The sequence below is a fragment of the Mastomys coucha genome, unplaced genomic scaffold, assembly GCF_008632895.1.
Source record: "Mastomys coucha isolate ucsf_1 unplaced genomic scaffold, UCSF_Mcou_1 pScaffold13, whole genome shotgun sequence".
Classification (NCBI taxonomy): Eukaryota; Metazoa; Chordata; class Mammalia; order Rodentia; family Muridae; genus Mastomys; species Mastomys coucha.
Genome location: NW_022196895.1, coordinates 5,965,537 through 5,992,514, shown reverse-complemented (window position 1 = coordinate 5,992,514; position 26,978 = coordinate 5,965,537). Strand labels below are relative to the sequence as shown.

The following is a 26,978-nucleotide window of genomic DNA, read 5'->3' as shown; positions in this document are numbered from 1 at the left end:
GAAATCCGCCTGCCTCTGCCTCCCAAGTGCTGGGATTAAAGGCGTGCGCCACCACCGCCCGGCCATCAAACTTATTTTCAATGATTTCCTTTTATTGGACTTTTACAAAACACTCTCTTAATTTTTGTCACGAAAGCTGTTTTGCTACTGGCACATTTTATGTTTACAGACATAAGGTTATGTACAAAACTAGTTTGGGAATAGGAACGGCCTCCAAACAGCAAGACAGCTGTCCACTAGTGGCCTCCATAACAACTCAGACTGTTTACATGTAAGGAGAGAGTTGTTAGGCCATATGGTGTAATGTGGATGGCAGCTTCTGGTGAGCAGTATTCTAGGGAAACGGCACCATTGTAGTGGTCTGTTCCAGTGCTGTAACTGTGATCATATGCATTGTAGCTCCTAAGAGTTTTAAATGTAAGAACTGCAAACAGAAGATCTTTGGTATCTGAGCTAGGATAAGAGTAGTAATGCAAGCATTGTCCTGTCATTTCTATGGTACAAGTTCAAACTTTGAAAACACTGATGCCAAAGTTACATGTAAGACCTGTAGTGACACTCAGATGTGCTTTTAAACCAACTTTTTTTTAATCACTATAATCAATAACTTTCTTTTTTTATTAGATATTTTCTTTATTTACATGTCATATGATATCTCCTTTCCCAGTTTCCCCTCCAAAAAAAAAAAAAAAAAAAAAAAAAAAAAAAAAAAAAAAAAAAAAAAACCAAAAAGAAATAAAATAAAATAAAAACAACAGCAACAAAAAAATAAAACCCCTGTTCTCTCCCCCTTCCCCTGCTCACCAACCCACGCTCTCCCCCTTCCTGGCCCTGGCATTTCCCTACACAGGGGCATAGAATCTTCACAGGGCCAAGAGCCTCTCCTCCCATTGATGACTGACTTGGTCATCTTCTGCTATACATATGCTGCTGAGCCATGAGTCCCCCCATGTGTACTCTTTGGTTGGTGGTTTAGTCCCTGGGAGCTCTGAGGGTACTAGTTTGTTCATATTGTTGTTCGTGCTAAGGGGCTGCAGACCCTTCAGCTCCTTGAGTCCTTTCTCTAGCTACTTCATTGGGGATCCTGTACTCAGTCCAATGGCTGGCTGTGAGCCTCTACTTCTGTATTAGTTGGGTACTATCAGAGCCTATCAAGAGACAACTATATCAGCTATATCAGGCTCCTCTCAGCCAGCACTTGCTGGCATCCACAATAGTGTCTGGATTTGATGATTGAATATGGGAAGGATTCCCAGGTGGAGCACTCTCTAGATTGTTCTTCCTTCAGTCTCTGCTCCATAGTTTGTCTCTGCAACTAATTCCATGGGTATTTTGTTCCCCCTTTTAAAAAGGAATGAAGTATCAACACTTTGGTCTTCCTTCTTCTTGAGTTTCTTGTGGTTTGTGGATTGTACTTTGTGTTTTCCGATCTTCTGGGCTAATATCCACTTATCAGAGAGTGCATACCATGTGGGTTCTTTTCTGATTGGGTTACCTCACTCAGGATGATATTCTCCAGATCCATCCATTTCCCTAAGAATTTCATAAATTCATTGTTTTTAATAGCTGAGTAGTACTCCATTGTGTAGATATACCACATTTTCTGTATCCATTCCTCTGTTGAGGGACATCTGGGTTGTTTCCAGTTTCTGGCTATTAAAAATAAGGCTGCTATGAACATGGTGGAGCATGTGTCCTTATTACATGTTGGAGCATCTTCTGGGTATATGCCCAGGAGTGGTATTGCTGGGTCCTCTGGTAGTACTATGTCCAATTTCCAGAGGAACCGCCAAACTGTTTTCCAGAGTGGTTGTAGCAGCTTGCACTCCCACCAGCAGTGGAGGAGTGTTCCTCTTTCTCCACAACCTCTCCAGCATCTGCTGTCACCTGAGTTTTTTATCCTAGCCATTCTGACTGGTATGAGGTAGAATCCCAGGGTTGTTTTGATTTACATTTTCCTGATGACTAAGGATGTTGACCATTTCTTTAGGTGCTTCTCAGCCATTTGGTATTCCCTCAAGTTGAGAATTCTTTGTTTAGCTCTGTACCCCATTTTTAATAGGGTTATTTGGCTCTCTGGAGTCTAACTTCTTGAGTTCTTTTTCTATATTGGATATTAGCCCTCTATCAGATATAGGATTGGTAAAGATCTTTTCCCAATTTGTTGGTTGCTTTTTTGTCCTATTGACAGTGTCTTTTGCCTTACAGAAGCTTTGTAATTTTATGAGGTCCCATTTCTCAATTCTTGACCTTAGAGGGTAAGCTAATGGTGTTGTGTTCAGGAAATTTTCCCCTGTGCCCGTGTGCTCGAGGCTCTTCCCCACTTTCTTCTCTATAAGTTTTAGTGTATCTGGTTTTATGTGAGGTCCTTGATCCACTTGGAGTTGAGCTTTGTACAAGGAGATAGGAATGGATCAATTTGCATTCTTCTACATGCTAACCGCCAGTTGAACCAGCACCATTTGTTGAAAATGCTGTCTTTTTTCCACTGGATGGTTTTAGCTCCTTTGTCAAAGATAAAGTGGCCATAGGTTTATGGGTTCATTTCTGGGCCTTCAATTCTATTCCATTGATCAACCCGCCTGTCACTGTACCAATAACATACAGTTTTGTTTTGTTTTTTAATCACAATTGCTCTGTAGTACAGCTTAAGATCCGGGATGGTGATTCCACCAGAGAGGTTCCTTTATTGTTGAGAATAGTTTTGGCTATCCTGGGTTTTTTGTTATTCCAGATGAATTTGCAAATTGCTCTTTCCAAGTCTGTGAAAAATTGAGTTGGAATTTTGATGGGGATTGCATTGAATCTGTAGATTGCTTTCCGCAAGATGGCCATTTTTACTACATTAGTCTTGCCAATCCACGAGCATGGGAGGTCTTTCCATCTTCTGAGATCTTCAATTTCCTTCTTCAGAGACTTGAAGTTCTTGTCAAACAGACCTTTTATTTGCTTAGTTAGAGTCACACCAAGATATTTTATATTGTTTGTGACTATTGTGAAGGGTATTGTTTCCCCAATTTATTTCTCAGCCTTTTAAACCAACTTTTAATTAGCATACATGAAGAGATTTCTTGGTTCTTGTTTTGGTGCCGAGAATTGGGCCAAGGTTCTGTGAATATTGAGCCTACCCTCTGCCAGTGAAGTATATGTCAACGTCAATTTAGCTGTAAATATTGATAGCAAACAGCTTTATCAAGAGCTTACTCAGACTTCTCTTGTCAGTCTTTACATGAATTTTTAGTTTTACTAAAAGATTTTAAGAAGTACTTCTTTGATGATCCATATTTTACAGATAAGGAAATTGAGGTACAGAGAGTCTCTTAGTCAGTGCTCTCTTGCTGTGAAGAGACACCTTGACCATGGCAACACTTAAAAAAAGAAATCATTTAATTGCAGCCTGCTCACATTTAGCAGTTTAGTCCATTGTCAGTAGGACAGAATGCATGGCAGCACACGGTAAGACATGGGGCTGGAGATGTAGCAGAGAGTTCTCTGTCAGGACTGGTAGGCGGCAGGAGCTGGGTCTAGCCTGAGCATTTGCAGCAAGAGCTGGGTCTAGCCTGAGCAATTGCAGCCCTAACACCTGCCCCCCACCCCCGCCCCTGTTACACACTTCCTAATTCCTATCAAGTAATGCCTCTCCCTAATGACCAAGCATTCAAACATATGAGCCTATAGGAGCCATATCACAGAGACATTCAGTAATGCCTTAAGACTGGACAACTAACCAGTTAAGATATTTGAAAAACAAAACAAAACCAAAAAAAAAAAAAAAAAGTTTAAAAAAAAAAAAAAAGAGGGCTGGAGAGATGGTTCAGTGGTTAAGAGCACCAACTGCTCTTCCAAAGGTCCTGAGTTCAAATTCCAGCAACCACATAGTGGCTCACAACAATCCATAACGAGATCTGACACCCTCTTCTGGTGTGTCTAAAGATAGCTACAGTGTACTTAGATATAATTAAAAAATAAAAAAAGAAATTTGAAGTTGAGCCAGTCTACAGACTGTATGTTTTAATACCACTGTTCTAATAGGTGAATGTTAATAAACTGGGCCAAAGGTGAGTGGAAGTGGAGAAAGTATAGAGTTAGTCTGATTAATCTGCAGATGGGACCCTATGCCTCTCTGGGGACACAGAGAAAGTGACTGGCCTTCATTCTTTGTTGTGAACAGCCTATAAACAGCCCTGTAGGGCTAGCTATTCATCCTCCAGCTAGATTGATCTAGTACTAATCATCTGAGACACATAGTTTGGTATGGATGGTGAAGGAAACAAGTCCAATTCTCAAGGGATTCATTAAATTTTCTCAGTCATCTTAGCTTAAGTTATTATTTTTTTTATTTATTTTCTGTTCTCCCTCACTGTGCCCTCGCCTTCTATCCCTACCCCTGAGATGGATCTTATGTATTCCAGGCTGGCCTCAAGCTTTCTATGTAATCAAGGATGATCTTGAATGTAGAGCCACTCTCAAGTACTGACGTTATAGTACACTACCACACCTGACTTTTGCCAAGTTGTGGCTCAGACCTCTGGATTCATCATATTAGGCAGATGCTACCAACTAACCTACATTCCCTGCCCTCTTCAGTTATAGTCTTAATCTGCTTTCCTAGATTACTTGTGACAAGTGTCTCTTTGGTATACCAGATGGTTTTTAAGGGTTCTCATTCACTAGGAAAAATTAAACAACACTCTTGGTGGTCAAAAGTAAGTTTTGTGTTGACCATGTTTTTGAGTGGCTTGCCACAGGGAAATTGAAGGGATCTGCTGACTTCTAGTGGCTGGGAACATGGTCTGAGATATTGCAGCCAGGTGAACACAAGAGGAACTTTTGCTTTCAAGTTCTAGAGTAAGACTGAGCCTTTCTTTCACTTGGGTTTATCTCTGCCCTTGCTGCTAGGCTCTTATGCTCGGCTCTTATGTTCAGGCACAGGGCAGAGATAGAAATACTCAGAACTTTTGATCAGTTCCAGTACTCAATGCTGGAATGCACACTGGGCTGTTTTACAGAGATGCTGAATTTATAAAACAGAAATTGAAATGTTTAATGTGATAAAATATATTTAGGATTAGGTCAGTAAGCCTAGTGTTCTCAAGTTGAACCTAAACTTTATACACAAACTTGAAATTATGTGGTATTACCCAAAAATCACTGTGAGGTTGGTTTTTGCTTGTTTTGTCAGTTTAATGTAAGCTAGAGTCATCTGCTAAGACAGAACGTCAATTGAGAAAATGTCTCCATCAGTGTAGCCTATAAACAGCCTATGAGGGTGCTTTCTGATTGAGGGTTGATTTGGAAGTCCCATCTGACTGTGGGCATTTCCACCCCTGGGCAGGTAGTCCTAGGCTGTATAAAAAATATCAAACTCACCAAGCCATTAGAAGCAATTCCGTAGCAGCATTTATTCATGGTCTCTGCCTTCAGCTCCTGGCTCCAGGTTCCTGCCTTGAATTTCTGCCTCAACTTTACTTAGTAATCATCTGTGATTAGAACATACAAGTCAAAGGTCCCTTTTCTCCGCAAAGTAGTTTTAGTGTTTTATTACTTTAGTAGAAAAGCAAAGTAGGATTTGTTCACCATTGTGGCTTTTAAGTGAAATTTGTAGACAAAATTCAAATTATATTAAACAGTTGGATGTAAGTAGATCTGTCACTGATCAGGTGACATGCTCTCTATAGAGATGAAAACTTCAAGGCTCTGAATTGACCAGAGGCCAGCAGCCCAAAGCAGCAAATAGATTAGAACTAGAGTCCACCATCTCAAAGCACTGTGTAGGTTAGAGGCCGAAAGCCCAAACTGCTATGTGTACAGCAGCCAGCAGCTCAAAGCACTTCGTGCACCTGAAACCAGTAGCTCAAAGCACTATACATCTGAAGCCATCAGCTCAAAGTTCTGTATAAGTTGCTTGCCAGCTGTGATCCAAAGTGCTGTGTGGGCCACAGGCCAGTAGCCCAAAGCAATGTCTAAACCAACAGTTGAAGGCACTATGAGACCAGAAACCAGCACAAGGTGCTGTGTGGAGTACACCCCAGTAGCCCAAAACTGTGTGTGAACCTGAGTCCACAACCCTATTTCCTACATGTAGAGCCATAGCTGGCAGCCTTGTATACTGAATGGTCCAGTGCTTCTAAACATGAGCCCTCTATATTGGTTTATAGAATATATATGCAAACCAAACATTGCTGATATGAAGTTACTACAGTATAAAGCAGAATTTTGCCATTAAAAAGGAAAACAAATGTGCATAGTGATGAGATGGATGAGCTTGTTTATTTTTACATAAAGAAATCTTAGCTGACTAGAGGACACAGACTTTTGGATTTTTTGATATTTTTATAATTTTTAATGTCGAGGATGCTGTTTCACATACATATCTAATACAAAATGACAGAAATATGTTTTAGGACCATTTCAGAAGTTGCTGGAAATTCTGTTCTTTCTCATATTCAATTTACTGAGTAATAGTTTACAAAACTCAAGTCAGCAGCCCAAACTGTGTTTTTAAAGATCAGATATTGTAACACAGTATACATAATTCAGAAGTGTTAATTTTGATGCTTTCATACTGAGAAATGACAGTAGGAAAATACCAAAATTATTTTGCATAATTAGTCCATTATGATTCTATAAAGTCAGATACCTTTGTATAGTAAGAAACACTGTGGTTCATAATATCCAGGAGTCTCAAGTCCCATCTGGGGGGTTTCAGGCAGTTTCCTTCTTGGCATTGTTTGACATGCAAGCTACAGTGTGCATGCTGTATGTTCAGAACAAAAGCTGAAGTGCAGTCACATGATTCACCACAGATGAGTGCTGCTAGAAATATCTCAGAATCGCTTTGTTGGTAGAGTTAGCAGTGTGTGTTGTGCCAGTCTGAGACTGATTTCTGTTGCCTGCTGCATGCCCCCTTTCCCCACATCAGTCACCATATACTTACTAACCATCAGGAAAAAAAATGATAGAATTAGATCATTTTAGGTTTGGTTCATTTAAAGAGCCATAGGAGATCTTGAAAGAGAAGGCAGAAAAATTGTGAAAGTTGTGGAATACATGAGGTAAAAGCAGTCATCCCTACTTAGGAGCAGGCAGAGTTGGAGAAAAGACATGGGAAAGGGGTGAACAAGAAGAAAATCATTGACATCTGTATGAAGATGTCAAGTTGAAAACTATTACTTTGTATTTAGTTAAGCTAAGAAATGAAGAGAAGAGTGTTGGAAAGTTAAAGTTTATTCTTTACTTAATTAAGTAAAAAGTTTTAATCTTTGTGGATTCTTCAACAAAAATGGATTAAATGCTGTACTTGAGAAAACCAGGAATGTCTCTTAAATTTAGAACTTTCTGTCTCCTAAACTACAGTTGAGCTGAAATGTCTTGTATTTCATTTTGAGTGGCATTTATTCTGAAGAAAGTAAAATCTTAATTTCTATTGCTTTCCTACCAGGGACCCAGATGGAAGAATGCTCTTAGATATTTTTGATGAAAACCTCCACCCTCTTTCGGTAATTGCCTCCTTATGTTTCATGAGATGGTTTAGTTAACAATCTCTTGCTTCTATTAGGTGACAGTCATCTGAAAACTTCTTCTTTCCTAGAAATCCGAAGTGCCACCTGATTATGACAAACACAACCCAGAGCAGAAGCAAATTTACCGGTTTGTTCGGACACTGTTCAGTGCTGCTCAGCTGACAGCTGAATGTGCCATTGTCACCCTGGTGAGTGTGAGCAGCAGAGATTCTTATCAGATGACCCTACAGAAACTTGTAGAAGTTTCAGTGTCTTCTGTGAGAATAGAGGGTGGATGTCTCAAGAGAGTATGGAGTGTATTTCATAGTCCCCTTCTAAAATTATCTGTGACGTCCTACTCAAAGCTTTCAGTGCTGATGTTTTCAATGAAACGTCATGTATCAGCAGGGCTGATACAGGGTAGTATGGACCAAGAACATCCTCTATCTATGTCTGTTTGCCTTCTGTTCCCTTCCTACTACAGTCTTAATGACAGCATTCCAAGGTGTAGTGTCAATGAAGTATATACATCCATGGCCTAGATATGAGACTAGTTTCTGATTTGTTTTATATAGCAGTATAGGATATCCAGTTTAAAACCTCATGGACTGTCTAGATGAGTTATTTGGGAAGTAGGTTTAAGAGTGTGACCTCATTATCCTTGATCTTTACACGGCACAGAACTCAGGTGAGTAGTGAGCTTTGCCCGTTACTGGGCATGCCTGCAGAGCACACTCTGTCTGCCTAGTTTCTGGGGAGATTTTTGTCTAACAGAAAGCTCACAGAAGGCTTGGTGCTGCATCTCCCCACACTAAGCTTTTATGACCTGGGGTAACTCAAGAGTAAGCCATTTGCGCATTTGTGTGTTGGTTTATGTTTCGTCACTCCCTGGCTGGCTACAGAGCGAGGCTTGTTCAGATAATCATTACTGATCAAGAATGACCATAGCTTCTAAGATCAAACTGGGAAGTGCATGCTTGCTGTTTCCTAACAGGAATTTGTCTTACAAAACAAAAAAAATGAGCAGCAGGGTTGATAATTTCTGGAAAAGAAGGGCTGAAAAGTTGGAAGACAGTTGAGATTAATGGTAAAATTTATGCTGTAAGAAAACCTTGAGTTATTAATGTAAATAATAATAATATGTATTTTAATATGGATTGGTGGGTTTAACTGACATTTCTGTCCATGACATAAAAATATCAATATTGTAAATTAATGATCTCAATCTCCATCTTTCTCCTTCTGTTGTCACCCTGTTCCCAGTCCCCTCATGTCAGCTGAGGGCTAGCCATGGAAGCAGGCCCCTTGTAAGAACAAACCTGAGCCCTGCTGTGTTCACTCTTAGACACCACAGATTGGGACATTCTCCAGGGTTGCAAAGACTCTTAAGAACAAAATAGTGTTGCTCCGATTACAAAACTAAGAAGTTTGTTTGTGTGCACTTGTACCCTCATTATGCTTGAGGTTTTCTTAGTAGCCATTTTTTGCTACTTAGAAATGCAGGGAGGGGTTTTCTGGTGTTGAAAGAGCAGACAGACCCAAACTTCCTAGTGGGAATCTTAGTCCATGGTTGCTTACTCAGTTTTCTGTAGAAATGCAAAGCCAAATAAAGCCAGTGTTTCCATTTTCACTTTAGTGAAGCATCAAGACATTCAAAATTGTTCTGTAATAAAGTACCATGAGCTATGTAACTTAAAAAAAACAAAAACCAAATTTATCTGGATATGATGTCATGCACCCAAAGTTCTAAATACTTGGTAGGCTGAGGCAGTAGGACCACTTGTGCATTGGAGTTCAAGGCCAGCCTATGCAACACAAAAATCCTAGGAAAGGAGGGGGGAGGGGTGATGCTATTATGCTTAGGATCAAATCAAAGATGTGCTCATGCCAGCACAAGAGCTCCTACACTGACCTGCAGTCCTGGCTGTCTGTCGAAAAATTCTATACATCAAGTACTAAAAATTCAAATGGAAAAGTTGTAGAAAATTTAAAAGCAGGAACCTATAGTTATTCCCTTAAAATAGTTTGTTTCTTGGCTCCAAGTTTGAATCTGTAGAGCATCGTTGAGGGATGAGAGTTTGGATAATAATTCTCATGCCCTAAAATAGACGTGGTAACATCTGAAATAGGATATAATTTGAGATGGAATGAAGATGCCAACTCTTCTTACTGACTTGTTCTTATATTCTAGACCTAGGCCTTATTGGGGTCATCTCTGATTAGCTAAACCAAATAGCTGTAAGACTACAAGATTAATATCTAAAAGAAATTTTATATTGTTTGAATTCAGGCCATTCACCTGACCTACATCATTTTTTTTTTAATTTAGATTGGAATAATTTCATCACTGTTGAAGTTTTCTTTATGTATGTCTTTGCTGAGCTTGAATTTAATCTTTTGCCCAAAAATGCCTTTGAGAACTTTTCTTTGTCTGTAGTCAATGGAATACTCTGTGGTTCCACAGTTGGCACTAACCTGTGCTGTCTAGAAAGTCCTTAGGATAGTCTTTTGTATGACTATAATATGAAATTTTAATTGAACAGTGTCCTGTTAGCACTGTCTAGAAATAATATCATGAAAATCAGTTGGATATTACATGACTTAGCATAGAATTAGAGTACAGTATTAGAAAGTCCCCCCAAAATGTGGCATTATTGACAAGTTCTGCTGAATCACATGCTAGTAAGATTTGCTCACTATAATTATCTCCCACAGTGTATCAGCTGCTTCCCTCACATGTAAAATGTTACGATATCTCTGTCCTTCAGTAAGCCCCAGAGGATATCAATAACATATCAGAAATCAAGTTGGTTCTTTAAACAGGCAGTGTATTATTAGTATCCATCAACTAAGATAATTTTGACTCAAAATAAAATATCATAGCCACCTTTCTACCGAAGCCAGTGGAAGTTATTTCATTGCTGAGATTTCCTCAACTTGTGTACAGAAGCTGTTACCAAGATATGGGATGATGTTGCATCCTGTCTCCAGTTTCTATGAACTGAGAGGCATAGGTAATCCCAGTTTCTGTTTTGTGCCTTCAGTATAGTTTTACCTAACTTACCTTGTAGAAAATGGGAAGAGTCTATTGTCAAGATTTGGGAAAGTACAACTTGAGATTCTCTAGGATGCCCAACTGAAAGTCAGCCTGGCCCCACCCAGTTATTTGGATTATACAAATAAAAATGGTCTAAAATACTTCCTCACTGCTCATGCTCCTGTATGATTAATTCCATTTAAAGCTTAGATATCCAAAGGTTGTTACAGAAATGAGTAACTTTCATTTCTGTAGTCAACAGCAGGCTCTCATCCTTGTGACAAATCCTCAGAGCCAGCTATAGATATTCTCATAGAGCAGTCTGTATTCTGACTCCTGATTTTCTGGGCTTCCTTGGGTAGCCTCTGATTCTTAAGGGTAATGCAGAAGAATGACTTCTTGATCACTTTGAGTTGTCCCTCAAAATCTCGTTGCTTCATCTCCCTCCATCTGTGCCAGTTCTTTCCTGAATGCCAATGGCATTTGGTCACTTTCCCCATCAGCTTCCTTCTGCACTTAGAGTCTTACTATTATTCCTGTTGGGCTGAGGCTGCTCACAGTTCTAAGCAGATTTCATTAATGGATGTCTCATGTGGGATTGGGGTGTATTAAAAAACAAACCTTTTGGCAGCATTAATCTGTCCCAGCCTTATGCAGGGTGGCACACAGTAGTGCTGAGACAGACGTCTGTCATCAGGAACTTAGGATTTAACTGTAGGAAGAAAGAATGAAAAGACTTAAACATACTGAGATATTTCCAAATATCTTACTGCTTCAGTAAGTCTTGGGGTCTCCTAACACACTTTACTGACTCTTTTTTGGAATCTGGAATGTTAGTTCTTGTTGATGTGATGGCACACAACTGTAAGTTTTTCCTTTGTATTCAGAATGTGTCCTGGTCCATCCTGAATACCACATGGTATTAGAGAGTAGCCATAAGAATCTAAATCTTCAAGATCTTAAAAATTGGTATTTATTAGTGAATTACTGAAAACAGAACAGTGATGTTTAGGAACTAAGCAACTGTTACTGTCTTATTCTGTGCACACCTGGCAAAGTTTGCTTCAGTTGGGAGGAGCAGTTTTGAGCACTTGGTTTCTCAACACATTTGAGTAGAACAGTCTTCCTATATGTGGTTCAGGGGCAGGAAATGCTATTGGAGGAGCTGGCAGGTACCCTGCCGTACTACACTGACTTGTGATTTCCTCAAGCAGCCAGAGTTTTGCTTCTGGAAGGAAGCTTCTCCATTCCCCTTTTCTACCCTCACCTCCACTCTCAGCCTACCCTCTTAACTGCTTCTCTGACATTCATGCTGAGTTTAATCTTTGTTGATTACTATGAGAGACAGAAATTCCATTTCCTTCCTGTTAGCATTCTGTATAAACTCCACCCCCACAGATACCTGCCAGGTATGCTCCGGCCCATGGTTACCTGGCAATGGCCAGGTAGGCCTGGCCCTATAAAAGGGGCTGCTTGGTGCCTCCTCTCTCTCTTCTCTCTCCTACTCCTGCTTCTCTCCCTTACCTCTCGTCCTTTGTTCCCCCTCTCTCCTCATTCCCTTCCCCCTCTTTCCATGTGGTCATGGCCAGCCCCTACTTCTCTACTCTCTCCTTCTCTCTGCTTTTCTCTGCCTCTGCTACCCTCTTAACTCCCCTCCCCATGCCCTAAATAAACTCTATTTTATACTATACTGGCGTGTGTCTGGTCCCTCAGGGGGAAGGGATGCCTCAGCATTGGCTGGCACGCTGAGGCACCCCCTTTCCCCACACCTCACCAGAACATATTCTTATAGCTCTTTCTCTTTTTATGATCACAATACTTCCTGAGTAGTTGGAAGTGTGTGGAAAACCTCTGAGGTCTCCACACAGGAATGAGCCCAACAAAGAAAATGTGCCAGATCTACTTTCTCCTCCAGCTTCCTGCCCCATCATCCTGTCTCCAGCTCCAAACAAGGGAAGGGACTCCCCTATCTCTACTGCTCTTCATTTCAGGCCTTGGATCTGCCTGCACAGACTCAGGTTTATAGCTCAGTCATGTTTCCTTTGCTGTGCATGCTCACAGCCTATGGGACAGCTTTTGGTTTATCTCAGACACAGCGCACACAGTCAGACCCTTCCATACCTTTTCCCCAATGGAACCTCCAGTTTCTAATAAATGTATTTAGCCAACTGCAAATTCCAGAAGCCTTGGGTACTTCCTAGATCTCTGGCAGCTTCGAGGTCATTTCCTACAAGTATCTGGACTATATTTAGATGGTCTCCACCGAAAACACTACTTCTCTCTATTTAGCCTGGTTCAGAATTTTCCTTCCAAGTGCTGCTTCAAGTCATTGTGCTTCCCAGGCCCCTCTCTGACCCTGATTGGAGGCTCAGGGTCAGCATAGTGCATCCAGTGGGATCTGCACCTAGACTCTCGTTGACAGATAAGTGGACTCATTGACCTGTCTCCTTTCTGTTGTCTGTTATCATTAAGTCTATGGTGCTGCCTGGTGTCTTACCTTTCACTTCACCTAGTACATCTCTGCCAGCCCATGCTACTGTCCTGATTCTCTAGGACTTGTCAAATTTGAGCCTCTCCAGAGAGCCCCCAGTACCATATCTGGCATGGGTTTTCTTTCTTTAGGAAATCTCTGTCCACTGTTGGGCTTTCTGTGGGGTTCTTATCCCCTTCAAGGCCTTCAATTCTTCTCCCCAATTTTTCCCTAAGAGTCCCAACTGGGATGTGAATAAAAAATTTGGTAAGTAATAAAAAGATATAGAAGGCGGGAATTATATAAAAAAAATAAGTAGATTGGACTTTATGAAAGTTAATTTTCTTTTCCACATGTGGCTTTTTATACATTTTATAAATATTTAGGACTGTACAAATATAAATATATATATATATATACATATATATGCAAGAGTAATATATGTAAGAATAATATATACATAAAACTATACCTATTTTATCTTTTATAAAGCAAGTTCTTAAGAGTATTACAAATCAGAATTTAATTTTTCTCATACAGAGTTTCATTTTTGTAAATGAACATCAATAAAAACTGCAAAATTATGATTAAAAGAAGCTTTAAATGGTCTAATTTAGTTATGGGAAACTAATAGGCAACTTACTTAGGACACAGTTTTTAAAAAAGTGTGTATGTTTGTGTGCTCATGAAGGACAAAGAGTACCCCGAAGGTAGAGTTATAGGGAGTTGTAAACCATCTGATATGGGTATTAGAACAGAACTTGGGTCCTCTGAGCTACCTGTATACCCTATGACATCTTAAGTGAAGGGCTTCCTGTTTGTTTTGTTTATATGTTTATTTATTTGTTTTTTAATGTAAATTTTTTTTACTTATTCAGTTTACATAGTACTTACTGCCCTCCTCCTGGTCACCCCCTCCCACAACTCTTCCTCCCCTCCCCTTCTAGGTATCCCCCCCATGCAGGCACATCAAGTCTCTTCAAGGCAACCTGGCAAGAAGAACATATCCCACATACAGTTAACAGATTTTAGGGTAGCCCCCCTCTAGTTGTTCAGGACCCACATGAAGACCAAGCTGCACATCTGCTACATATGTGCAGGGAGGCCTAGGTCTAGCCCATGTATGTTCTTTGGTTGGTGGTTCAGCCTCTGAGAGTTCTAAGGGTCCAGGTTAGTTGACTCTGTTAGTCTTTCTGTGAAGTTCCTATCTCCTTTGGGGTGGCAGTCCCTTTTCCTGTTCTTTCATAAGAGTCCAAGCTCTACCCACTGTTTGGCTCTGGGTGTCTGCATCTATCTGAGTCAGCTGCTGGGTGGAGCCTCTCAGAGGACAACCTTGTTAGACTCCTGTCTGTAAACATAATAGAGTATCATTAATAGTGTCAGGAATTAGTGCTTGCCCATAGGATGAATCTCAAGTTGGGATGCTTATTGGTTGGTTTACCTCAGTCTATGCTTGATCCCTTGTAGTAAAGAAAAGAAAAATTTGGGGTCAAAATTTTTGTGGGTGGGTCGGTGTCCTTATCATTCTGTTGGGGGTTCCTGCCTGGGAACAGGCAGGTGGCTTCTTCAGGTTCCATATCCCCTATGCTGTGAGTCACAGCTAAGGACACCCCATTGATTATTGCTTACCTCCCTTATTCCAGGTCTCTGTTTTGTCCTAGAGATGCATTATACTGACTGAAGTAAGTCAGGCCCAAGAGGATAATATTGTATGATGCACCGGTATAAGATACTCATAATATACTTGTTCATAGAAGTAAAGTACAGTAGTGCTTGTAGGAGTTGGCAAAAGGAGGAATTGCAGGGGTTGGAAGATAAAGAAATTATTCTAGAAGGCAGGATTATTTCTTATTTAGAGATAGTGACATTCTTGGAAAGTATGTCAACTGAAATCACTATTGAAATGGTGTCACATGAAGCTGCCCATTCCACTGATGTCATCATGCAAATAATTTCCATCCCTCCTTTTATAATAAACGATGATAACTAAACTGACAGCCATTGTCTCTGAAATTTAGTTTTACTGTACTGTTATAAACATTTCCAAATAAAATTATGTAAATCAGTGGAAAAAATACAAAACAAAAACAAAAAAACCCAAAAGCTCTACAACAGACAACAAGATGGCTCAAGAGATAGAGGCACTTGCTACACAAGCCTGGAGACATGTGTTCCATCCCTGGAGCTCACAGAAAAGGAAAGGAGATAGCTGGCTGCATAAAGCTGTCCTCTGACTTCCATCTTTGCAGCATGGCACATATCCTCACACATCATACAATGATTTTTAAGTGGCTTCTTGCATACTGGCTAAGATCAAGAATAAAATACTTTATAGATTAAGAAAAAATTGCTTAGGTTTGTGGCCTTTACATTATTTGTATGAGAAAGTATTTTGACCAGTGGCTTTGGGATTTATACCAGTCTCAATACTGACAAGACAAGCTACATTTTCACTGTTAACAGTGTGTGACCTCCAGCCTGTCTAAGCATATTCACTGGCCTCGAGAGCTTAAGAATTAGTGTGTTCTGGTGCATTTATGGCCTCCAGTTCATTGTTCTCATAGGATTCTTGCTTTTTCTTTTCTTTTTTTTTCTGAAACAGGTTTTATTTTTCACCAAATGTGTTGTCTATTATCCATTGTGTAGAATTTCTCAAAGTATTCTAGGCATCATGTCTCCATCTGACCATTAAACACAGGGTGGGATAAAAACATCAGTTTCTAAAGATTGCTGAAACCAGCAAGGAAACAGAACTGCAGCAAAGATCAGCTGACATGGATACATTAAGAAGAATACGGACACCTACCTGCCATGCTCATTCACTGCCATATGCTCCATATCTCATATCTACCTCTAGATATGCCCAATCTTATTGCCTTCTGTCTCTTTACAGCAAAGGTTTTCTTTTTCTTTTTTTTTTCCATATTTTTTATTGGATATTTTCTTTATTTACATTTCAAATGTTTTCCCCTTTCCAGGTCTTCCCTTTGGAAACCCTCTGTCCATTCTCCCCCACTGCCTCTATGAGGGTGCTTCCCTACCCACCCATCCACTCCCATCTTTGCTCCCTGGCATTCCCCTACACTGGGGCATCGAACACTCTCAGGCCCAATAGCCACTCCTCTCACTGATGTCCAACAAGGCCATCCTCTGCCACATATGTGGCCAGAGTCATGGGTCCCTCCATGTGTACTTTTTGGTTGGTGGTCCAGTTCCCAGGAGCACCCAGAGGTCTGGATGGTTGACACTGTTCCTCCCCCCATGGGGCTGCAAACCCCCTCAGCTCCTTTAGTCTCTTCTCTAACTCCTCCATCGGGAACCCCATGCTGAGCCCAATGGTGGGCTGTGAGCCTCCACCTCTGTATTTGTCAGGTTCTGGCAGAGCCTCTGAGGAGACAGCCTTATCAGGCTCCCTTCAAGCACTTCCCAGCATCTATAATAGCATCCGGGTTTAGTAACTGTATATAGGATGGATCCCTGGGTGTATTTCGTGAATGAGTGTTTCTTGTGCATTCTCCTGTTTGCCTTTCCTTCTGTTTGTTTTGTCTAATTCCACTGCCTGAGTTAGTTTTTGTTTTAGCTTACTATATTTTATTTTATTATCCCTTAGTAGTCTGTCTGTTTCCTAATGAGGGACAGAAAGGAGTGGATCTGAGTGGGATGGGAGGTAGAGAGAAGTAGAGGGAGAGAAAACTGTAGTCACAATATAGTATGCGAGAAAAAAAATCTATTTTCAATAAGAGGAGAAAAAACAAGTAAAAAAATAATAGGTTATATATTTTAAATGTACTCAACAAATTTCTTTATATATGTTTAGTGTGCTTGGTTTTGTCAGTACCTTTGCCGTTGCTCTTATAAATGACATCATTTCAAGACTTTTTTTTTTTTTTTTTTTTTTTTTTTTTTTTTTTTACTGATTACAGAAGATTATTCCTATAAAGAAATTAGTGTGTTCAGGTAACTCCTGGTTAAAAGACTGCTGAAGGTGGAGGAGACAACTGAAAGCTTAGCATTGTTTCCTCATGTCTCCTCAGGTATACCTTGAAAGGCTCTTGACATACGCAGAAATTGACATCTGTCCAGCCAATTGGAAGCGCATTGTCCTAGGGGCAATCCTGCTGGCCTCTAAGGTGTGGGATGACCAGGCTGTGTGGAATGTGGATTACTGCCAGATCCTGAAAGATATCACAGTGGAGGACATGTAAGTGTTTCAGGACAGGGATACCATGCCTTTTTTGGGTGATAAAAAGTGAGTGGATTTAGCTGACTGTTTTAAGCCAGCCCAGCAGGGAAACTGGCTATAGAAATGTATTGTATTTCTCATCACTTTGATGAGGAACAGGTGCTGGCAATACTTTCTGGTTTCACAAAGTACTTGCTGAAACTCTGTTACAGGTAAATATTTCTTTGGGGATTTGTATTTGCGTTCCTGTGTCACATCAGACTAGTAATAAAGTCTGTATTCCTCTGTGGGCAACAAGCCTAACCCAAGAAGTTCAGAAGCTAAATTAGAATGTTTTCATTTGGCTTCAGCGGACACATTCCATGTTTTGGCACATTTGGCAAGTTCAGATACTGAAAATCAGTTCTGTATTCTGGGGCTTGATTTGCACAAGCAGCATTCCAGCATTCTCTCTGGAGCCTCCACATGAGGACAGCTGTCCACCTAGCTCCCATGGTTATGTGATGATGTCCCAACTGGACCAGACCTCAGATTCTGTGAGAATTATTGGTTGAGGGCCTATACACAGGTATCAGGCAACTGAAAAGGGAAGGCTAAGTCATAGAAGCACTCAACCCTTTCAGGCACCAGGAGTCTTTTGTCAGTTCTTGTGCTCTTGGCTTGGCTTAGCACTTCAGCTAACCTCCTTGAGGAAGGAAGTTGTCAGCTATATACTATTCATACCATATTCTTGGCCCAATAGCCCTAGAGTGAGAATCTTTGTGCAACCTGTGTGGGGAAGTCACCAAGCTAGAGGCACATTGGCTAGTAAATGATATAGCCAGAATTTATATTTCTTCTCTTGGGAACAGTTGAAGCGAAAAATTGTCTAAATGTCTAAACTGTATATAATACTGTGTTTTTAAATGATTATCTATCGCCAGGCAGTGGTGGTGCACTCCTTTAATCCCACCACCTGGGAGGCAGAGGCAGGCAGATTTCTGAGTTTGAGGCCAGCCTGGTCTACAGAGTGAGTTCCAGGACAGCCAGGGCTACACAGAGAAACCCTGTCTTGAAAAACAAACAAACAAATAAACAAAATGATTATCTATCTGTCTGTCTATCGGAATTAAGTCCTTTTCTATACAAAAATGTACAAAATCTGACCAAAATTCCTTCAGTTGAAATTTAGTGTAAAGAATTGTTTGGTGGCTGGAGATAGAGTTCAATATCTAAAATTCTTGGTTTGGCCCCCGGTAACTGCAAAAGAGAGAGAGAGGATTATTTTGATGAGCATACAGTAAATATATGTTCTTTTGTTGGATCTTCAGTACCATATGCAATTATCTATTATAGTAAGCTTGGAATTTCTTTTCAAGTAAGGATTTTCTTGAAGAAAACTGGTTTTTTTGAAACCATTATCTTACATGTGATAGTAGTATTCATGCAAAATATAGAACTCATACAAAAGTCCTATGTAGTCCATATTTGTCTTGAAGGAAAAAAAATGGTTTTTTTTTAGACTAGTTTCTGTCCTTTCTTTGAACCTTATTGGTAACCAAGCCGACTCATTGCCAAACAAACCACATGCTAATTTTCATCAGATCATAATAGCCTCTAATGGATGATAGCTTTATGCCACTTTTTGAGCAAAGGGAAAAAAAAACACAGTGACCACTTGGTTCCAAAGTGTAGACTATAACCAAATGTGTCATGCAGTTTCTAGTGCTTGGAGGTAGAGACAGGAGGATCCAGACAAAATTCAAGGCCGGATTATATATAAATAATCCTTTTGAGGAAAATAGAATGTGCCCTTGTCCATGAACTTTCTTGTGCCCTTCACCAACCTCTGGAGACTACAGCCCTCCATTAGGCCTGCTCCTCGCTCTTCTGACTAATTAACAAGCAGCCTCTTGAGACTCTTTTATGATGACTCCTCCATTTGTTCTGAGTGCCAAAGTTCTTGATTTGAATAGACTATTTATCTATGTGCTGAGAAGCCTATGTTCTCTCAGAGGAAAACCAATGACACATGTGGAAATCTGTGGTGTACAAGTTTGACTGTCCTATCCCAGCCCCAAGCAAAAGACCCAGGGCCATGAAATTCTTTCTAGTAGGGCATCAATGAAAAGAATGCTTTGTGTAGTGTTCCACCACAGAAGTCTTCACATATTTAGCTTTGTTTGTCCATCTTTAAAAAAACTTTGGAAACTTTTATCTGTCTACTATGAGGTGATGCTAAAACTTTTTCATTAAATGTAATAGTACACACCTTCAATCCCAGCATGTAGAGGCTTATATAGGATGATCCATGAGTACCAGGCCAGCCAGATACCAAGACCAGATACCTCAGAGAGAGGATGTGGACAGGCTTCTTGCATCATAATTTGTGATTAACCCTGAGGAGGTTTGATGCCCCATCATAGGGGGATGCTGCAGTGGTGGGGCACAAGATTGTGGGTAGATTGGGGAGCACAGGCAAAGGGGAGGAGGCAGGGAAAAAGGGTTGTGGAGGCGTAACTGGGAAGTGGGATATCCTGGGATGAGGGGTTGGTGGAGGGGCTAAACAGGAAGTGGGATATCATTTGAGATGTAAACAAATGGAATAATTAATAAATTTTTTTTTTAAAAAAAGAACTCAGGTGAGGGGATTTTTTTTAGTGAAATGCTGAAGGTGTGCTTGATTTTATTGACTTTATTGTCATTGTTATTGAGAAGAGGAAATAAGCTGCAAATAGAATTGCTAATAATTAAATGTTCAAGTTGAACACTGGAACCACTACAATCTTCTAATCATTGCTTTTCATATTGTAAGGGTGAGTCATTGCTCTAGAGCGAGCACTGCAGTGTGAATGGATAGTGTGCTAAACTTGGTTTGATCAGCCATGTTACTGGTTTCAACTAAAAGGCAGACATGGGACAAAACAAAGTAAGATTGCCAGACACACTTAGGAATTCTGCAGGACAGGCCTGTAGAGGTATCTGTGATACATGACTCTTCTCCTTGGCCCTAGCAGATGTGTAGTCCCAGGTAGGGCTGTTATCCCATGACAGTGTCAAATAGGAAGATTCATCTCAGCTAGAATTTGCCTTCCTAGGTTTTGGACTTGCTTGAGATTCATGAGCCCTTTCTCCCTAGGTAAAAGATTTCTGCCTTTTGCAGAGGTAATGAGTATCCTGTATCTGTCCACCCTTGTATTTTGGTGGCACATAACTTCAGATTTACAGGTTCACAGCTAGGAAGGAATTTTATCTCAGAAACCATACCTAGAATTTCACTGATTCCTGATTTGGATCATATATAGATTAGACTAGATTTAGAGACATTACTGAAGTATGTGAAACGAGGCAGGATGAAATGAATATTTTCTTTCTGTATGTGAAGACTTGAAGTTGGAGGCCAGATGACAGTGTCGTGAAGCCAAATCCAAATCCAAATTCATATGAGAAGTTCTAACCACTTAAGGGAGAGATCTTTGAAGAAGTAAGTTTATGGTCAGTAGGGTAAACCCTGATGTGGTATGACTGGAACACCATAAGCAGAGAACCTGAGGACATAACAACATGGTGTAGACCGTGGAAGACCCAGGAGAATAACTGCATGTAAGACAAGGAGGAAAGCCTTAGGCCACAGATGCCACCTTCCTACAGAAGAGAGATTGTGTTAGCTGTGGCATTTGTCACAGCAGTCTTGGCAGACTAATATGCTGTAAACCGTTGAAAGGTATAGTTACCAAGGAATCTGCACCTTGAACCACATTTGTAAAGAGGCTTTACACTGTTGCTGGGTGATAAAAGTAGAGCCCTTAACCCCTACTTTCTCTTTTTAAGAAGTCCTTGATCTATACCTTTTTGTACCAAAGCCTGGTAAGTCTTCTAGATTGAAAGGACATATCATTCAAATGAATGATTGAGGAAAGAAAATACCTCCTATAGAGATAGCAGGGTTGAGGCCTCCTTGGAAGCAAGGAGCCTGGGTCAAGACAAAGGTGAACACAGTCTCCTCAGCAGTAGGCCATGTTTCCAGTGTCCTCCAGTCTGGCATTTCTCTGTAGTCTGCCTCCTGACTAACTATGTGTAGAGGGTAGTAGTACAAGGTTTGCATAGCCACTGCACCTACACTATCTGCAGCTGTCTGGGAGAGCAGCTAGTTCCATTTATAAACTTGTATTGGTCTCAGTTGGACAATCATGCTCTCCCACACCAGGCCAGTCTTGTGCAGATAGACATAAACCACAGACTAGTTGTTCAGTTCTCACATCATCACAAAGCAGTTTTTGAACATCAAATGAGAATTGCTGAACATGAGAAAGCAGATGCGGAGGACTGGTTGTGTTGAGTTCTTTGGGCATGTGTGTGGATATGGGTGTGTGCATGTGTAGAGGCCTAACAACATTGGATGTCAGTTCTCCCCCTCCCCCTTGAGATAGGACTCTTTGTCACTGGCCAGTCTATACCAGAAGTTGGCTGCCCAGTGAACTGGGGATCCTCTACTTTGCAACTGTATTTGTAGCATGGGAACTATAGATATACACTGTTGCTTCCAGCTCTTACTTGGGTTTGAAGGGTTCTGAGCCAGGTCATTATACTTTCAAGGTAAGTACTTTACCTACTGAGCCATCTTTCTAGTCTCTACTCAGAAAGTTCTAAAAATTTCATTTGGCATTTGTATGATTTGCTTTTGTTTATAGTAGTCCCTTAAGGGCCATTTTCATATGTATTCTCGGGAATCTTCAGTGACCAGAAGCAGGCTACTTATCTATATATCACAGACAAATGAGGACGTAAAGCGTCTCAGTCCCTCTGTAGGTGCCTGGTGTCTGTTGCTGTTTGTTGTTGTTCAGTTTATGGTTAAAATATGCATAGCATTGAATAACCTGCACTACTGTACAGCTAGCTCTCTTCCTTTCCTCCCTCCAGCCTAGCCACCATCCTCATAGGGTCTGTGTGCTACTCACGGTGCCTCATGTGAGTAAAATCAAATAAGGTTTACTTCTTTCAGGTAACTATTCTTTTATAATGTCCTCAGAGCTTATTTATCTTATGACCTGTCATCATTTTCTTTTTAAGACTGAATACTCTTTTGTGTACAATGCCCCATTTTGTTTACCCACTTGGCACCTGCCAGGAATCACTTCCTGGTGCTTCCACATTTGTTAGTGTACCATGAATGTGGTTGTAAAGATAGCTGGGGACTCCTTCAGTTCTTTACTCCTGGGCTGTTGCTACATTCAAAAGCTTTTGAACTTTGAGCTTTGAGCTCAGTGCTCTAGAAAGACTGGTATGGGATAAGAACAACTCTCTACTCCACTTCTGAGTCCTGTTTCCAGGACTCAAATTAACTAAATGTCATAAGTTCACTTCTGTATTGTGCCAGACTAGTTTAGCAGTTACTTTTAAAAGGGGCTTTTTGTTTATTGACAGGAATGTGCACCATAGATGTTGATTCCAGAACTGTTTCCTCACCATGACCCAGATGAGGGCAGGAATTTCATCGAGCCTATTTCTTTTGTACCATCGTTAGTTTCCTGCTAACTTACTACACAGTAAACTTACAGGTGTGTCCTTAAATTCGTTCTGTGGATTGAATAAGGCAGTGGAAATTATTCTTATTTCAAAAGTCTTGTTTGAGTTTGCTATGCTAGCTACAAACTTGTGATCCTCCTCTGTCAAGTTCCAGGATGCTGGGCATACAAAAGTGTGCCATCATAAGGGCTCCGACTAGCTGTCAAAGTGATGAAAAGAAATTTCTTCATAGAATAAGTTCTACAGTGATACCCATTCATCATCAGAAGGCAGTCTGTACCTGTAAGCTGCTGCCTTATATTAACTTAAAATTACTTTTATTAAATCTTACTTAAATAAAGCAGTTAGTTTTAAAAGTTAAAAAAAAAAAGCGAATAAGTCCTAAATAACATTGATTTAAAATTTCTTAAAGGTATAAAATTCAGCACAGGCTGTGCATTTGGTACATGTGAACTCCTTTTATAAGCACATACAGAAACATACAAGATGTCCTGAGAGCAGTGTCAATCAGAACTTCCTTGGCAAGCTTATATAACTTTTAGAACTGACTGACTTACTTCCTTTCTTTGTTTCTTTTTTAAATTTTTTATTAATTCTTCCAGAATTTGTAGAGTGTATCTTATCATAGTCATTCTCTTTACCAGATCTACCCATTTCCATTCCCACCCAACTTTGTGTCCTCTTTTTCTCTTTATTTATTTACTTTATATCTAATTGCAGCTTCTCCTTCCTCCTCTCCCAGTTCCTTCCTCTCTCTTTCCCCTCCCCAACTCCCTTTCTCCTCTGATATCAACCAGCTTTGGCATAGTAAGTTGCAGAAAGACTAGGCACATCCTCAGTTGCAGCTAGATTAGGCAGCCCAGTTAGGGGAAAGAGATCTAAAGATAGACAGTGTAGTCAGAGACATCCCCTGCTTCTACTTTAGGAGTCCCACATGAAGACCCAGCTGCATAACTGTTACATATGTGTACAAGTCTTACTTGTATGCTCTATGGTTGGTGGTTCAGACTCGCTCTTATGAGCCCAGGTTAGTTGATTTCTAGGTTTTAGTTAGTTTAGTTTAGATTTAGTTAGTTGTAGGTTTTCTTGTGGTGTCCTTGACCACTGTTGCCCTTTAATCTTTTTTCAGGATTCCCCAAGTTCCACTTAATGTCTAGCTGTGGGTCTCTGCATCTGTTTCTGTTGCTGGGTGAAGTCTTTCTGATGACAGTTATGCTAGGCTCTTCAGGGGTGGGCTCCATCTCATGGCACTGGTCTCAAGTTGGGCCACTCATTGGTAGGCCATTTCCTCAAATTTTGCTCCATGTTACATTGCGGGTCCTATGGCTTTGTGGCTGGGTTGCTGTCACAATCCCTCCATTGGAAGTGGTGCCTGGTTACAAGAAATAGCCTGTTGAGGCTCCGTATCCCCTATTGCCCAGAGTCTTAACTAGAGTCAGACTTATAGATTCCTTTGGGTTTCCACTGTACTAAGTTTCTAGCTCATCCCAGAAGTGTGCCCCCTGCCACAATCCATTTGTCTTTCATAGTACTCTCTCCCTGTGTCCTCCACCCACCTGATCCCTTCTGTTCCTATCCCCATCTCCACGCACCTGATCCCTCCAGCCTCCACCCCATGATGACTAAGGATGCTGAACATTTCATAAGTGGTTTTTGGTCACTAGAGATTGCTTTGACAAAAATTCTCCATTTAGATCTGGAATTCACCATTTAGATTTTTAAATTGGGTTATTTGCTTTGTTGATATCTAGTTTCTTGAGTTTTTTATATATTTTGGATATCAACCCTCTGTCAGAGGTTAAGATTGGTGAAGATCTTTTCCCATTCTGAAGGCTGGCATTTTGTCCTATTGATGATGTCCTTTGCCTTACAGAAGCTTTTCAGTTTTATGAGGTCCCATTTACTAATTCTTGACCTTAGTGCATGGGCTTTTGGTGTTCTAGTCAGGAAGTTATCTCCTGTACCAATAGGTTTAAGACTATTCTCCACTTTTTCTTCTATCAGGTGTAGTATATCCAGTTTTATGTTGAAGTCTTTGATCCATTTGGACTTGAGTTTTGTGTGGGGTGATAGATATGGATCCACTTGGCATTCTTCTACATGCAGACATACAGATTGATCAGCCCCATTTGTTGAAAATGCTCGCTTCCTTCCTTCCTTCCTTCCTTCCTTCCTTCCTTCCTTCCTTCCTTCCTTCCCTCCTTTCTTTCTTCCTTCCTTTCTTTCTTTCTTTCTTTCTTTCTTTCTTTCTTTCTTTCTTTCTTTCTTTCTTTCTTTCTTTCTTCTTTTTTTTCCATTCTATGGTTTTGGCTTCTTTGTCAAAAGTCAAGTGTCCTTAGATGTATGGATTCTTAGTCTTCCATTCAATTCCACTGATCAGTCTGTTTGTATGCCAGTACCATGCAGTTTTATTACTATTGTTCTGTAGTACAGATTAAAGGTAAGGATGATGATACCTCCAGAAGTTCTTTTATTGTACAAGACTGTTTTAGCTCTCCTAGGTTTTTGGTTTTTCCATATGTATTTGAGAATTGCTCTTTCACAGTCTGTAAAGAATTGTATTGGAATTTTGATGGGAATTGCATTGAATCTGTAGATTGCCTTTTGGTAAGGTGGCCATTTTCACTGTAAATCCATGAGCATGGGAAATCTTTCCATCTTCTGATATTTTCCTCAGTTTCTTTCTTCAGAGAATTGAAGTTCTTCTACAGGTCTTTCACTTGCTTGGTTAGATTTACACCAAGATATTTTATATTATTGGTGGCTATTGTAATGGGTATTGTTTCCCTGATTTCTTTCTCAGCCGATATATCATTTGTGTAAAAGGGCTGCTGATTTTTTTTTTTTAGTTGAATTTTGTATCCAGCCACTGTTCTGAAGGTGTTTATCAGCTTTAGAAGTTCGCTGGTAGAATTTTGGAGTCACTTATGTATACTATCATATCATATTCAAATAGCAATACTTTGACTTCTTCCTTTCCTATTTGTATCCTCTTGATCTGCTTTTGTTATCTTACTGCTCTACCTAAAACTTCAAGTACTATATTGAATAGATAGGGTGGGCAGCCTTGTCTTGTGCCTGACTTCAGTGTAATTGCTTCCAGTTTTCCAATTGGCTTGCTATGTATTGCTTTGATTGTGTTTGTGTATGTGCCTTGTATCTATGATCTCTCCAAGACTTTTTAACATGGTGGGATGTTAGATTTTGCCAAAGACTTTTTCAGCATCTAATGTGATGATCATATTTTTTTGTCTTTGTATTTTATTTTATTTTATTTTATTTGTAGTTTGTTTATTTGATGCATTACATTGATTGATTTTCCTGTTTAATATCATTCTTGCATCTCTGGGATGAAACCTACTTGATCATGGTGGATGATTTTTTTATGGGTTTTTGGATTTGGTTTGCAAGTGTTTTTATTGCATTTCATAAAGGAAAATAGTCTGAAATTCTCTTTGTTGAGTCTGTGTGTGGTTTAGGTATCAGGGTGAATGTAGCCTCATTAAAGGAATTTGGCAGTGTTCCTTCTGTTTTTATTGTGGAATAATTTGAGAATTAGAATTAGATCTTCTTTAAAAGTCTTGGTAGAATTTCTTAGCTAAAACTATCTAGCCAGGAGTGGTGGTGGCTGCTGCTGCTGCTGCTTCTACTGCTGCTGTTGTTGGAAGACTATTAATGTTTGCTTCTATTTCCTTAGGGGTTAGAGGACTATTTATATAGTTTACCTGGTATCTTGATTTAACTTTAGTAAATGGTATCTATCAATAAAATCATGCATTTCATTTAGATTTTCTAATTGTATAGAGTACAGGTTTTTGAAATAAGACCTATTGTTTTTTAATCTTCTTTGGTGTCTGCCCCGTTTCATTTCTGATTTTGTTAATTTGGACACTTCCCCTCTGCCTTATCTTTAATTTGGCTAAGGGTTTGTCTATCTTGTTGATTTTTCTCAACCAATTCTTTGTTTCATTGATTCTTTATATTTTTGTTTCTATTTTATTGATTTCAGCCCTGACTTGATTTCCTGCCATCTATTCTTGTTTTTCTAGAAATGTCAGGTATGCTGTTAAGTCACTAATATGAGCTCTAATTAATTTCTTTATAAAGGCATATAGTGCTATGAACTTTCCTCTTATCACAAATTTCATTGTATCCCATAAGGTTGGGCATGCTGTACATTCATTTTCATTGAATTCTAGTCTTTAATTTCTTTCTTTTTTTTCCTTTTTTTATTAGATATTTCTTCATTTACATGTCATACGATATCTCCTTTCCCAGTTT

At 39.9% G+C, this 26,978-nt stretch overlaps 1 protein-coding gene across 5 annotated transcripts in view; it reads left to right on the top strand.

Annotated features, from left to right (window-relative positions):
- Ccny (cyclin Y) overlaps nucleotides 1–26,978 on the top strand; it is a 134,333-nt gene that overhangs the window by 95,340 nt on the left and 12,015 nt on the right. For all 5 annotated transcript variants that reach the window (XM_031364943.1, XM_031364942.1, XM_031364944.1 and 2 more), the window contains 3 exons: nucleotides 7,442–7,499; nucleotides 7,592–7,711; nucleotides 17,044–17,210. In XM_031364943.1, the coding sequence (XP_031220803.1) occupies nucleotides 7,442–7,499; nucleotides 7,592–7,711; nucleotides 17,044–17,210 (345 nt within the window). The remainder of the gene's footprint in view (nucleotides 1–7,441; nucleotides 7,500–7,591; nucleotides 7,712–17,043; nucleotides 17,211–26,978) is intronic.